The following is a 14,014-nucleotide window of genomic DNA, read 5'->3' as shown; positions in this document are numbered from 1 at the left end:
ATCATTAAGGATATTAACACTTTAGCACTCATATAAAGACAACAAGTTGCAGAATAGAAAATAACTTTTGCTTTTGTTAGAGATTTTACAGAGGCACTATGACCTGGTCTTCGTAGACAGCTGCAGACCAAGATAATGGCAGACTTGGAGAACCATATTGCCCATCAGACTTCAGGCTCCTTTTCTACTAAAAAGGGGAGGGGCTGTGGTTGGTTGTTGCAAACTTCTCATTGTAGGATTTCTTTGTTCATGGAATTCTTTGCAGCTATCCACGTGGTTCAGATCATGGTGTTCCTGTAAACGTGCAACAAAACAAACTTTTTCTATTCTGCAACTTGTTATCTTTATAGGAGTGCAAAAGTGTTAATATTCTTAATGTTCAGAGCCCTGAGAATAGGCTCTCCTGTTTATTTCAGGCTAAAGGCAACATTGTTTTTCAAAAGGAGCAGAGCTAGCAAGACTAAGCCTAGAAAACATGGCAGAAGGTTAAAGGAAAATGAACAGATCCAAAATGGAGTCAGATTTGTTCTTCTCTATTACAGTGATTTTTGGTGAGAGCTAAGATGATGATTCCTGGGAGGGTCCTCCACTGTCCCAGGCTGAAGTTCAGGCAGGATCACTGCCAGATTCCCCATGACTTTGGACCTGATCTCCCACAGTGAAAGTGACAATTATTGGATTAAAATTACCTGTCAAAACCCCTTCAATTGCCTGTAAACTATACCACAGTAGAGGATGTCTCATTCACCAGTCAACTGTCAGTCTCCCCTGATGCATCGGACCAGTGTCGCAGCGGGATCCATGGTGGCCTGGACAGTGCACCTTCCTATTTTGCTCTCCAGTCTTGGCTTCCTAACTTTGATGCTTTGAAAGCTCCCGTCCCTCTTCCCTCTGGCCTGGTGTGAATGAACAAGATTCCTGCACCCACCAGGGCTGAGACCAGGCCACACACAGCCCCATGCACACAGCCCACCATCTGCTGTCTACCCCTGGGCTCAAGTGGACACTCTGAACTCCCCCACCCCAAAGGTCTGCGTGCCCAGTGCCTTCGCCCTAGGGGTCCAGATCACCATCAGGACCATCAACCACCCAAGGCCCACAGGCCAGTAGCTGGCAGCCTGGGATCACCCTGACCCATCGGGTCAGATGAGACACTGGGTGCAGGGATCAGGGTGCCAGGGCGGGAATTGGAACCGCCTTCAGCCCAGCCTGCCTCGCCTTGTAGCCTCAGACATTAACTATGAAAGTGCACACTAGGCTGTGTCCCCCACTGGTGGCAGTAGTCATCATTACTGGAGCCCGGATTTCCCCACCCCCAACCATAGGGTGAGGGGTGAGGGAGTGAGCTCAGGGTATGGGTGCACTCAGAGTGAAGGAGATCCCATGGTGAGGGGTCATATGTTGAGGAGTGTGGGGCCCACTCAGAGTAGAACTAACCTGGCTGAGAAGTGAGGGGGACAGTTTTAGGAAGTTTGGTGTCCTGTGGTGAGGCACGAGGGTGTAGGGGCCATAGGTTAAGATCTAGCAGGACGGAGTGTCAGGGCATGGACCTCGGTGTGAGGAGAAGAAGCCCTGTCTTCAAGGTCAGGTGGGAGACTGGGCCTGGCCAGGGGTGGGAGGGTAGTAACAGGGAGGGGAAGGTGAGAAGGGAAAGTGGGGCTGGCGGGATGTGGCGTGGCCCAGGACAGTCGTGGTTCTAGTACAGTGCCATGACCCAGTTGGTGGCGGGGTGAAGGCTCTGGGGATGGAGACCGGAGGGACAAGAGGGAGGGGCCCCACCTGGCTCCTCCCGGCCCCAGTGGCCAGGTCCATTAAAGCAGGAGACCCACCCGAGCAGTTTGCGCTGCAGGCGGGAGGAGGAGGGGCGCGCACGCGCAGAAGGACAGACGCGCGGACGCCGGAACCCGCCCAGAATGCGTGGAAGCTGGCGGCAGCCGGTTGCTCCTGGACCATCTCCTGGAAGAGGAACACAGCTTGGGGTCTGGGCCGCCGCTTTCCGTAGGCTTGGCTGCCGCTGCCGGTCAGATAAGGGTGCGCTGGTGGGGGCGCTCTGCTCGGGGAGCCGGCGGGTGACGCCTGGGCTGTGCAGCTGAGGAAGCGCACAGGGAGGGGTGCGGAGATGAGGTCCCGGCCGTGCAGCACGTTAGGACCCTGAGGCGGGTCCCAGCCGCCGCTGTGGTTCGTGGTAACCCCGCTATTAGTAGTTCCTGGACCTCGCGTTTGTGCCGCAGCTTAAACCCGGGTTTAGGAGATCAGGTACAGCCCCGGGAGGTGGGAGGGCGCCGGAAGGCCCAGGAGCATCTCCGATTGGCCCCCAGATCATGGCCTGCTCCTGGGAGGCGGGTGCGGTGCGGTCGCGGGGCCACGGATGGAATGGGGGCTGCCCCATGAGAGCCCCTGGATTTGCTCCCATCTTCCCCGCGGCCTGACCTAGGGGGCGGCCTCTAAAGCCCAAGGTTCGTGGGAGTCAGGTTACAGGTCAGTCTGCTCCTGGGAGGTGGGGGCGGTGAGGTCAGTGTGCTGGGATGGCTGCAGCAGCAGCGGGAAATGGTCGCAACCCCCGCGCTCTCACAGGGCAGCCCCAATCCCGCCATCGCAGCTGCCGCCTTTCCCTGACAGCACAGCACCCGCCTTCCAGGAGCAGGCTACCTGTAACCTGAGTTCCACGAATCTGGAGCAGCAGAAGCCAAGCTCAGGCCATGCGCTGGGGAGTTTGAAGCAAATCCATGGGCTCCCATGGGCACACTCCATAACCCGCCACTGCCTTCGACCACACCGCGCCCTCCTCCCGGGAGCAGGCTGACCTGCGGACCGTGCCTGGAGCAGCAGAGGCCGAGCCCTGGACAGGCCGTGGGGGAGATGGGGACAAGTCCACCAGCTTGCAAGTTCGCTGCCCATCTCCCTGCCGCTGCCCCAGGTTCGTGGATCACTTGTTTTCAAGTCAGTGGGTTCCTGAGAGGCAGGCGCGGTGCAGTCAGGTGGCGGGGGCTGCGGGGAGGGGTGCTGCCCCAAGGGGAGCAAGTGGACTTGCTCCCATCTCCCCCAGGGCCAGACCTGGGGACGGCCTCTGCTGCCCCAGGTTTGCAGGACGCATGTCATGTCAGCCTGTCCGTGGGAGGAGGGCTCAGTGTACTTGGGGCAGCCTCAGTGGCTGACAAGGATTTTAGAAGTGGGCTCTAGCCCAGCATAACTAACTCTCCTTTCTTCTCTTGCTTCCTCAGTTGGAGGCTGTATCGGCTTTCTCATTATAGGTTATTGCTGGATAATGAACATAGATTTCTTTGCTATACAGAAGAAACTTTATTTAAAATCTCTTTCTATATGTAGTGGCTAGCATTTGTAAATCTCAAACTCCCAAATTTATCCCTTCCTATCCCCTTTCCCCTGTAACCTTAAGATTGTTTACTAAGTCTGCAAGTCTGTTTCTGTTTTGTAGATGGGTTCACAGTGTCTTTTTCTCTCTTTTTTTACATTGCACATATGAGTGGTATCATTTGGTAGTTTTCTGTTTCTGGCTGCTTTCACTAAGAATGACGATCTCTAGCTCCATCCATGTTGCTGCAAATGGTTTTATTTTGTCCTATTCATGGTGGAGTAGTATTCCAGTGTATAAATTTGCCACAACTTCTTTATCCAGTCATCTGTTGCTACATTTAGCTTGCCTCCATTTCTTGGCTATTGTATACATTGGTGCTATGAATACTGGTGTGCAGGTATCTTTTCACATTGGAGTTCTTTCCAGTTATATACAAAGATGTGGGATTGCTGGGTCATAGGGCAAGCCTACTTTTTGTTTTTTGAGGGATTTCCATGCTTTCCATAATGACTACACCAAACTGGATTCCCACCAGCAGTGTAAGAGGGTACCCTTCCTTCTGCAGCCTCTCTAGTATTTATCATTCATGAATTTCTGAGTGATGGCCATTCTGAATGATGTGAGCTGATACTTCATTGGAGTTTTGATTTCAATTTCTCTGTTTATTAGTGATACCGAGCATTTTTTCATGTGCCTATTGGCCATTTCTGTCTTCATTGGAGAAATGCTTGTTTATGTCTTCTGCCTATTTTTGGATTCAGTTGTTTGTTTTTTTGTTATTAAGTTGTATGAGCTGTTTATATATTCTGAAAATTAAGGCTTTGTTACTCGTATCATTTGCAAATATTTTCTCCCATTCGTAGGTTATTGTTTCCTTTTGTTTTATTTATGGTTGCCTTTGCTGTGAAGAAATTTATGAGTTTAATTACGTCCCTATTGTTTATTTTTTTCTCTTATTTCCATTGCCTGGGTAGATTGCCCTAGGAGAACGTTGCTAAGATTTATCTCAGAAAATGTTTTGCCTATGTTTTCTTTTATGAATTTTATCATGTCTTGTCCATCTGTATCTTAAGCCTGTACTCTAGATCTGTGCTTCAGATTTGAATTTTGAGCTTCTTAGATAATTCCTACTCTTAGCTCATATGTCAGATTCATCATGTCTAAAGCTGATTTCATAATCTTTTTTCTTGCAGCGTCTTCACTTATTCAGTGGGATAATCATTCTTCTGGTCTTAAATACCCAAAGGCTTGGAATGGTCTTTGATTTATCTTCCTCTCACCACCCTCCACATATTGTCGGCTTCTGGAACTGTATGTTTTTGGTTTCAAGTGTCTATTCTGATTCCTGATACTCTGATGAATAGCTTTCATCCCTGATACATGAATTATTCCTTCTGCTGAGTTCTTGGATATTCTCTTCCCCCCCTTTCAGTCAACCTACAGTTTTGACGCTCCAACATCTAGAGTCAAGTCAAAGACTTACCACAACCAGATCTGAGCCAGGTAGTCTTGACCCTTCATCATTTTGGACTTACCTTATGTTTTCCAATCATTTTGTAACTTAGCCTCCTAGGATAACCTGTGTCCTATTAAAAACCAGGAGTCACCAGCCTTTTCCTATCCAGTCCTCAGTTAAAACAGCTTAGAATTACCCTGAGAACTAGTTGGAGTCCCATTTCCTTCATAGAGTCTTCCCTATTTACTCTAAATACTTCTAGCTGCTCTTTGTATTCCTGCACTGTTTATGATCGGTAGCCTGTATTCTTGACTTTGAGTACTGACTTGGTAACATTCCCGGGTGATTTCCAATGTGTCTCCTCACTTAGCTGGTAACTGGAGAAGACTCCCTTGTTCAGCCTCCTTTATACCCCTCACCCTGCTTAGCATTGGGCAATAGCAGGCATCCAGGCAGTGCTTACCTACTTTATTTATTCGCAGGGGTGGTGGTGTGGATTATAGCTAATAGCTATTAATTCAGTGTTGCAATTAAAAAAAAAAGCCAAGAATATCCATTAAATTTTATCTCCATGTTTAGTTTAGCGCTTTACCACAACAGTTTTCTTAACTCTGTGTTTACATTCACATAGTGTTCAATGCTTGTACAGTTCCCTGAGGCAAGCAGGTGAGATGTCATTATGTTTGACTTTTACGTTACATTTCATATTGGATATATTTGTGCAAGGACAAAACCTTCGATTATAAGTAAACAGCGGAAGCCCAGAGAGACTAAGAGCCTAACCCAGGGTCACCTGGTTAGTGTTTGGCACAGGCCAGGACCGCAGTTCACATCTTCCAGCTGATCCTTTTCCAGTGCCTTTTCATTCCAGTGCTGGGAAATGTAGCCCCATCGGCCAAACGGCCAAGTCACATTGCTGCACCTTTACCTGCCATTGATAGAAGTGCTACAAAAAGTGGCAAAGGAAAGGTCAGAAATAGGAGTGATAAAAGACATGGAAGTGCTGGAAAGGGATCCTCAACCTCCTCCTCCCTATTTGAGCGTCTCACGTGCCCCACTCTGACAGTGATGTTCACTGTTTATAACACTGTCTTTAAAATCAGACTGATCTTTTATATGACATGTTTTTATCCTGGTCCCTTTCCTGCTAGTAGTCACCGTCATGGGCAGAAAGTGCCTGACTTGTTCTTTTTGTCATGTAGGTGGGAGGGAATGTGGGAGAGGGAGCGTGTTGAACTGAAGCCGAGTTTTTTACAGCTCTGTTGTTCTAGGATCAGAGCAGTTCCACTCTTGTTTTCATCACCTCTCCACCTCCGAGTCCCAGCCACCCACTCTTGCCTGCTTCCCCACATGCCACGTCCTGGGGGAGGACAGGGTGGTGACCAATGCCCCCTCCGCCCTCCGCTCTGGGAGGTGCAAGAGTCTGCTTTAACTTTTGAGCTGTTTTGGTAATTGGCCTTTTCCAGCTTTTCTAGACATCTCGTTTCCATCTCTGAGAAGTCGGAGATGTAACTTAACCATACATGGGCTATACTAATGTATTCAGTGGCATTAATGTGATGTTGTCTTTAAGGTGTTCTGTAACTGGATAGGAGGTTTTTGACTCACAGGATGCTTCACATCCAATTCCAAAGGCCTACAGGATGCAAGTGTAATTCAAGTTCTTACATATCTGTAAGGCAGACATGAACATTATTTGATAATATGACCATATGTTCATGGATTACGGTTAGTCCGCCGGCTCTGTATCTAATAAAAGTTTAAATTCCAAACGCTTGAAGAAAATTTGCGGACCATGTCTTTTTGCCTGTAACTAATTGCAAAAACTGAAATCGCAACTCTACCACAAGCCACAGTGTTTCCCAGTAGAGAAAGCCCTCTACATTTACAACCTCTAAGTCATGCGGTGGTTCTTTGGGTGAGATGAGGGACGCCAGAGTATTTTGTTGGGAAACTAGAGTGGCATGACAAGTGTTCTGTTACTGGTTACACTTGAATCTCTACTTCCTATGTCCTGGACTGATTACAGAGGCAATGTTAGTGCGGTAACCAACTTGTGAATGCAAGTGTAGCTAGGAAGACAACAGAGAAAATAGAAGGGATATAAAGTAATGGAGGTACTTCAGAGCAGTACAAATGGTGACTTTGACACCACCAGCTGCTGACGTGAACTTGTCAAGAATTTGTGAGAAGTGGTGGGTGCCATTGCAAGCAGGAGAGTCCTGCAGCTTTTGGAATGAACAGGCAAAGGGGAGAGCAGATATGATGGCTACCCGGGGGCTATTTGTGTCCTGAATGTGAAAATATCTGGTCCCCTGTTCAATTTTGCAGCCACAACTTCACATGACTCAGGGCATTATTTCCACCAGAAAACCATAAAAACATAAACAACCTCTGTTTCCCAAAGTGTTTGTTCTCGATATAAGATGATTGTCCTGTGGTGGGAGGTAAGTGGGCAATGGGGCCTATTACATCACCCTCTTTCACTAGAAGTCTACCTCGCTGCTTTTCATCCTACTCCTAGAGGTGCTGTCATTCTGTTACTCCTAGGCCTGTAAGATGGGCTTGCCTGAATCCTCACGTGATGAGGGATGGTTTCGTGCAGTTTAAAAAAATTGCTTGGGTCATGAGGTCCTTTGTTCCCTCCATTGGAAATGACTATTCCAGAGCAAATAGTATGCAACTATACAAACTATATTGTTTGTAATTGTCTTCAGAAGTTTTGCAGTAGGTTTAATTATTTGCTTGGTGATGGCATCTTGATTGTTTGAAGGAGGCAACCCTCACTAGGGGCTTTGTGTGCTTCCTGTCTGAGAGTTCCTTTACTGACAGTAGAGTGTTTGAAGGCAGAATTATTAAGTTACCTGGTCTGAGAAGCCGAATTTGCCCGCAGCTGGGAATTGGCAGAAGAGTCAATTATGGAAGGAAGGCTTTAGGATTATCTGGTAGCAGAGTTCTGGGATCCAAACCCTGGGAAACCTCAGCTTTTGTAGAGCATGTTCTGTAACAATAGGCTATTGGATAATTTTAACACTTGTTATAGGATGTAGAGTTGGGGAAAGACTTAAAAGTGAAAGAGCCTTAAAAGAGAATCTCCGAATATTTTAAATAAGACAGTTCTCAGAATGAGAGCTTTTCTGGAAAAGACTAGCTCTTCACAGGGGAAGCAGGGAGCAGGTGTAACTGCACTTACGGTAACTTAAAAGGTAAACCTTGCCCTCACACTTAGCTGTTTCCTGGTGGACGTTCATCTCCTACATCTGTAGTTTTAGACATAATGTATCATTTTCTGATACTCCATTCTGCTTCTGAGTGAGAGACTGACACAAAGACACATAGAAATTGAAAAACTGCGCAAAGTACTTTATTGTTAAAAATGTTGACCTGTGGCAGGGTGTTGCATTTGCAAGTGACTTTCAGTACAGGGAACACTTAAAAGAATGCAGTGTTATTTCTTTTTTTATTCCTTTAAGCCTTTGAAAAGAAGGATTTCATTGCAGAGTGTCTGGAGTACATCAGAACAAACAGGAACTAAAAATAGCTTTATGAAAGCTCCAGTATAGACGTTGCTTATAGTATGGTATCTGTATTAAAGTTAATTCTTTAAAGCAGGAATTTGTAACTCTCAATTTCTTAAGAAAATGTAAACATTCTTGACCCTTAATGACATTCTTTGTGGGTTGAAGCTGCTTTTGCTTCCATTCTGAGCATTGAAAGGCCTTCTATGATGCTTCTACCAGTCATCAATATTTTATTTTCTCTCTGTTGTGAACATGTTATTAAACTTGAAGCAGATATAAATATCATTAACTTGCTACATATGTAGATAGTCAGTGTTACATAGTCAGAAAGATTGTGTACATCACACGTATCTACATAATTCCCCCTTTCCAACTGTGTTCCTGATGAAAGGATGGTGGGAAATGGCAGTATGGGGATATGTCTTACAGTACACAGTGTTTCCCCTGTTCCCTCTACCAGATCTGGATGTTCTTTCATCTTTCGGCTTCTAGACTTTCTAGCTCTTTTTCTTAAGCCAGGTGTGTCTCATCCCCCTGTGCACACTCACATGCGTACACACACACACACACACACACACACACACACACACACATTCTGCCTTAGGGAGTAGCGTGCACCATCCCATTCTCCCACACCTGCTCTGGACCCAACCCCTGGAGGAAGTGTCTTGCACGAATTCATTTGTAAGTTCCTTTTTAAAACTCGAGTGGTCGGGAAATAGGACTGATATCCACACCTAGTAGGCAGGCCCTCAAGGACAACTTCTATGGTTAATGCCAGGTTATCTTAATGTTTGAGTACCTGGGTTTCATGTCTTCCTCTACCACCTGTGTGACCCATGATTCCCACATTTCTGTCTCCCGCTAGACTTTTTCTCTCCAACTCTGAACTCTTACAATCTTCTGCTGATTTGCCATCTTCATTTGGAACTCTGATATCTTAAAACCAACATGTGTAAAAACTGAGCTCTTGGTCCTCCTACCCCCCAAACTGGTCCTTTCTGCAACCTCCCCCATTCAGTTAGTGGAAACTTAATCCTTCCAGCTGCTTGGGTCAAAAAACTTGGAGTTATTCTGACTTTCACTGACATACCACATGAATTCTGTCAATAGACCTGGTTTAACACTGACTTTAAAACTTATCCGGAGCACAGCCACTTCTCACCATGGCTCCTGCCTCCAATGCTGCTTCCCTGCCCTGAGCCACTGTCCTCTCCTCCTGCACAGCCCTTCTCAGAGGCTTCCCTCCTTTCATCTCTGACCCGTTTTGCCTATTCTCACCCGGCAGTCAAGTGAGCCTTGAAAACCTAAGTTAGATTGTGTCCTCCTTCTGCAGTGCCTCCCCATTTCACTACGGGTAAAAGCCACAGTCCTTACAACGTCCTCCAAGGCCGTACAGGATCTGCACTGACCCTTCTCCACAGCTCCAGCCGTGCCCCCATTCTGGAACATGCGAGGTGCACGCTGCCCTTGGTGATGGTTATTCCATCCACCTGGGACTTGTCACCTCCTAGTCTTATTTCTTACCTCAGTCCTCAGTGTGGCCTGCTCTGGTATTTAATACAACATCACCATCATCCCATACCCTAAACTCTCTTTACCTTGCCCTTTTTTGATTTTTCCATGGTTCCTCTTTCCTATCATGCCACCTCCTCTGCTGCTCTGTTGAGTGAATTGTCATCTCCACCCCCCACTCCAGCTAGACTCCAACCAAGCTCCGTGAGGACAGGAATTTTGTTTTGTTTATTGATCTATTCCAAGTGCCTAGATTAGTCCTGGGTACATAGTAGGCTGTCAAAAATTATTTGCTAAATAAATTAAAAGACTATTTTAAAAATGAGTCATCCTTTCAGGAACGAGTGAGGAAAGGAAGCTGCATGAAAGAATGGTGCAGTAAATAATGATATTTGCCTGTTGTTCTTTGTGTGATATATATATATATGTGTTTTAGTCTTAATTTGGTATCAAGTTTCTTAATTTAATAGCTGTATTAGGGTGTAATTTACAGGCCATAAAATTCACACATTATAATTGTATAAGTCAGCCATTTTAGCTATTTCTAGAGTTGTGCAACTGTGTCCTCACAAAGTCCCCTTGTGTCCGTCTATATGCAGTTTGCCCTTCCCTCAGTGGAACCGTGATTTTATGTTTTTTTTGGCAATCACATCTCAAAAGAATAATTTACACAGCAGTACTAATATATCTTTGCACTTTTAGAAATGACATACTTAAATATGAAATCAGCGGTCATTGCTGAATGTAGGTAGCAGTATCAGACATCGGTGGGAAGAATGGACTTGAGTGTCAGACTGGCTGCAGTCATACTCAGCTCCACCATTTACCAAGTTACCCAGATTATTTTCTGCCTCAAGCTCTTTATCTGTTATATGGGGGTAATAATAGCAGCTTACAGAGTTGTTGTGAGGATTAAGCAAACAGGGAAACAAAATTTAGTATAGTTGCCAGCTTATGTAATTACCTAAGAAATAGCCTTGCAGACAGAGAGCAAAATTCAAATCAGTTTCTAAATTATGTGTAAAATATGATCCAGTTCCTGCCTGGTTTGTAAACATGTATGCCTACTGCAGAATGTAAAAGCAGGCTAATTTCCAACAGAAAAGATCATTTCTTAGCATTTCTTTCAAAGGTATATGCAAAATCATTTCTACTAAATTTTCTGTGCCCATCTCTGACAGAGCTTTGACACCAGGGAAGTAACTATCTACTTTTTTGTTAAAATCATGCTGACCATCAGAAACTGTTCTCAATTATATTTTAGCCTTTATGTTGGGAAATACTGTGAGACTTCTTCTAAATTAATGGGGGGGCATTCACTGTAGCTCTTGTAGCCTGATAAGCCTGCACTAAATTATCTTTTTTTAACTTTTAATTAAAGTAATTAATTAATTTTTTGCAGGGGGGTGGTAATTAGGTTTTTATTTATTTTATTTTTAGAAGAAGTACTGGGGATTGTACCCAGGCCCTTGTGCATGCTAAGAATATGATCTTTCACTTAAGCTATACCCTCCCCCCAAACTATCTTTAACAAGGTCTTTTTCTCTGTTTTGTTGTTTTCTTTTATGTACAGATGCACAAAGCAGGATCATCAGAAGCCTGTCAATTCCAAAGATAATAACAGTGAAAAATATTGTGCAGTGACAGTGAATCCTTGGCATATGAAGAAAGATTGTAAAGTCCTGAATGATTTAAGAAGTTATTGTTACATTAACATACATGTAAACATGGCTCTCTTACCTTTATTTTTCACTTTATAATGAAGATACTTCCAACCCGTCAAGGTTGTTTTGTTTGATGTAGGGAATATCTAAAGCCTTTTCCGCAAGTTTTTAAAATAAGTAACAGAAGGTAATTTATCAGAAGTGTGAATGGTGTAATCTGCTCTGTCTAGTATGGTAGCCACTAGCCACATGTGGCTATTTTGAATTGAGATGTTCTATAAGTGGAAAATACATAATAGATCTTCAAGACTTCGTACAACAAAACTAATGTAAAATATTTATTAATAAGTTTTAAAAGTGTCAGTCACACTTTTGAAATGATTGTATATTGGATATTTTGGGATAAATATAATTATTACTGGAATTAATTTCACTTGTTCCTTTTTATTTTCTAAATGGTATTACTGGAAAATTGTGACTTGCACTATATTTCTATTGACAGTTCTGGCTTCCAACTTATTGCAAATAATATGAAAAGAAAACTTTTATTAAACATTTTGTAATTGAGTAGTTGATTTACATCATATTATTTTCAGGTGTCTAACAAAGAGGCTCAACATTTTTATAAATTATATTCCATTTAAAGTCACCATAAAATAATGGCTATATTTCCCTGTGCTGTATGATACAGCACTGTAAGCTATCCATTTTATACATAGTAATTTTTACCTCTCAATCCCCTACCCCCTTCCTGCCTCCCCTCTCCTCCTTCTCCCCATTTGTAACCACCAGTCTGTTCTATATACCTGTGAGTCTATTTCTGTTTTATTATAGTAATTAATTTGTTCTATTTTATATATATATATATAAGTTAATATATAGAATATTTGTTTTTCTTTCTCTGACTTATTTCACTTAGCATAATACCCTGTAGGTCCATCCATGTTATTGCAAATGGTATTATTTTATTTTTTATGGCTGATCAGTATTCCATTGTGTGTGTGTGTTCATGTGTGTATATGTATGTGTATATATATGTATATATACATATATATATAATATACCACAATTTCTTTATCCAGTCATCTGTCAGTGAACACTTGTGTTGTTTCAGTGAACACTTGGTTTGTTTCAGTGTTTTGGCTATTGTAAATAGTGCTGCTGTGAACATTGGGGTGTATGTGTCTTTTTGAATTATATTTTTCTCCAGACATATGCCCATGAATGGGACTGCTGGATCACACGGAAGTCTATTTTCAGTTTTTTATGGAACCTCTATACTGTCCTCCAAAGTGGCTGCACAATTTACATTCCCACCAACCGAGTAGGAGGGTTCCTTTTTCTCTTAAAAGTTCAAAAATTCACTACATTTATATACTTTCCTTACAGTTTAGGACACAATTTGGCAAAAGCCAGATAGAATTTGATAGAAGTAAATACAGTAATTTTTTAAATGTCCATTCATTATGGATAGATATGTTATTGATAAGTTGGTTCCCTATTTTTGTAGATGCAGAAGTTTTTATACCTTCACAGACATTTCAGTCTTGCAGAGAGAAAAATTTCTTTGCATTTTGCTGAACTTGACCGGGTGGCTTTAGCGAATATGGTCCAGGCCTCCAGAGGTGAATACACATCCAAACCTGAACCATTTGAATGTCTGCAAGAATTTAAGAGTCTAGAATGTCAGATCTGGAGTATAACTCTGGTGAATGACATCAGTGACTGGACTCAAGAATACTCCATTTGAGTGCAAAACCTTTCATAAGCCAAAAAAGGCATTGAAATTGTGGCAAAGCCAGAGGCTTTTTTGTGCCACATATGGCCACAAACCCATGGGGACAACCACAGGCCTTCTGGAGTGCCAAGGGAATTCCATGTGAGGAGTCCAGCACTCACAGGAATCCAGTAAGTCCCTGCCAGCCAGAGCACCATCATTGCTACTGTACTATTTTGAGCAAATGTCTTTTCAACAGGTTCAAATTGGTTTGTTGTTTTTTTTTCCATAAAAATAATCAAACAACTTCTTGTTCCCTTGGTGAAAGTAAAAGCCTAACATTTTCTGATTTCTTTTGACAGAGGAAACATGAGCCTGTGAATCTAACTTCATCTGTGTTGGTCTACAGCTGGGAGCAACCAGATCAGTGTCAGTCCCCTTGCAGCCACTGGCTGGGAGCCTGCATATTACCTGGAATGATATTTGAAACATGTCACACTAGCCGTGCCTTCGCTGTGGGCTGGGAGGCGAGTCAGTCAGAATCTGCATTATGGAATGTATGTTTCAGATCCACAGCTAGGAGATCTTTTTTAATAGCCAGAGAATGTAGTCATAAATATATCTATTAATGTATTTATGTAAGAACTGTTTTAAAGATTTTTTTTATTATAAAACTTACCCCCCAAAATTGAAAATGAAAGAACAGTGGAATTAAAAATCATCTGTACCTTAATTATACATTAAGAATCTTAAAATCCTTCTAAACATTTTTTTGTTCAAATGAAGATATTTTTCCCTTCCAAAAAGGAAAATTATTATTTCACA

General features: G+C 43.4%; 1 protein-coding gene across 1 annotated transcript in view; it reads left to right on the top strand.

The window, feature by feature from the left end:
• The first annotated feature begins 2,753 nt into the window (after positions 1 to 2,753).
• Positions 2,754 to 14,014, top strand: part of LOC140693129 (uncharacterized) — a 59,841-nt gene continuing 48,580 nt past the window's right edge. Inside the window, exons 1-3 of the mRNA XM_072957200.1 lie at positions 2,754 to 2,917; positions 11,382 to 11,529; positions 13,552 to 13,746. Of these exons, the coding sequence (XP_072813301.1) occupies positions 11,470 to 11,529; positions 13,552 to 13,746 (255 nt within the window). The 5' untranslated portion in view covers positions 2,754 to 2,917; positions 11,382 to 11,469. The remainder of the gene's footprint in view (positions 2,918 to 11,381; positions 11,530 to 13,551; positions 13,747 to 14,014) is intronic.

This window comes from Vicugna pacos, unplaced genomic scaffold (genome assembly GCF_048564905.1).
Source record: "Vicugna pacos unplaced genomic scaffold, VicPac4 scaffold_19, whole genome shotgun sequence".
Classification (NCBI taxonomy): domain Eukaryota; kingdom Metazoa; phylum Chordata; class Mammalia; order Artiodactyla; family Camelidae; genus Vicugna; species Vicugna pacos.
Note: the sequence above shows the minus strand (reverse complement) of the source record. Positions and strands in the feature narration are given on the sequence as shown.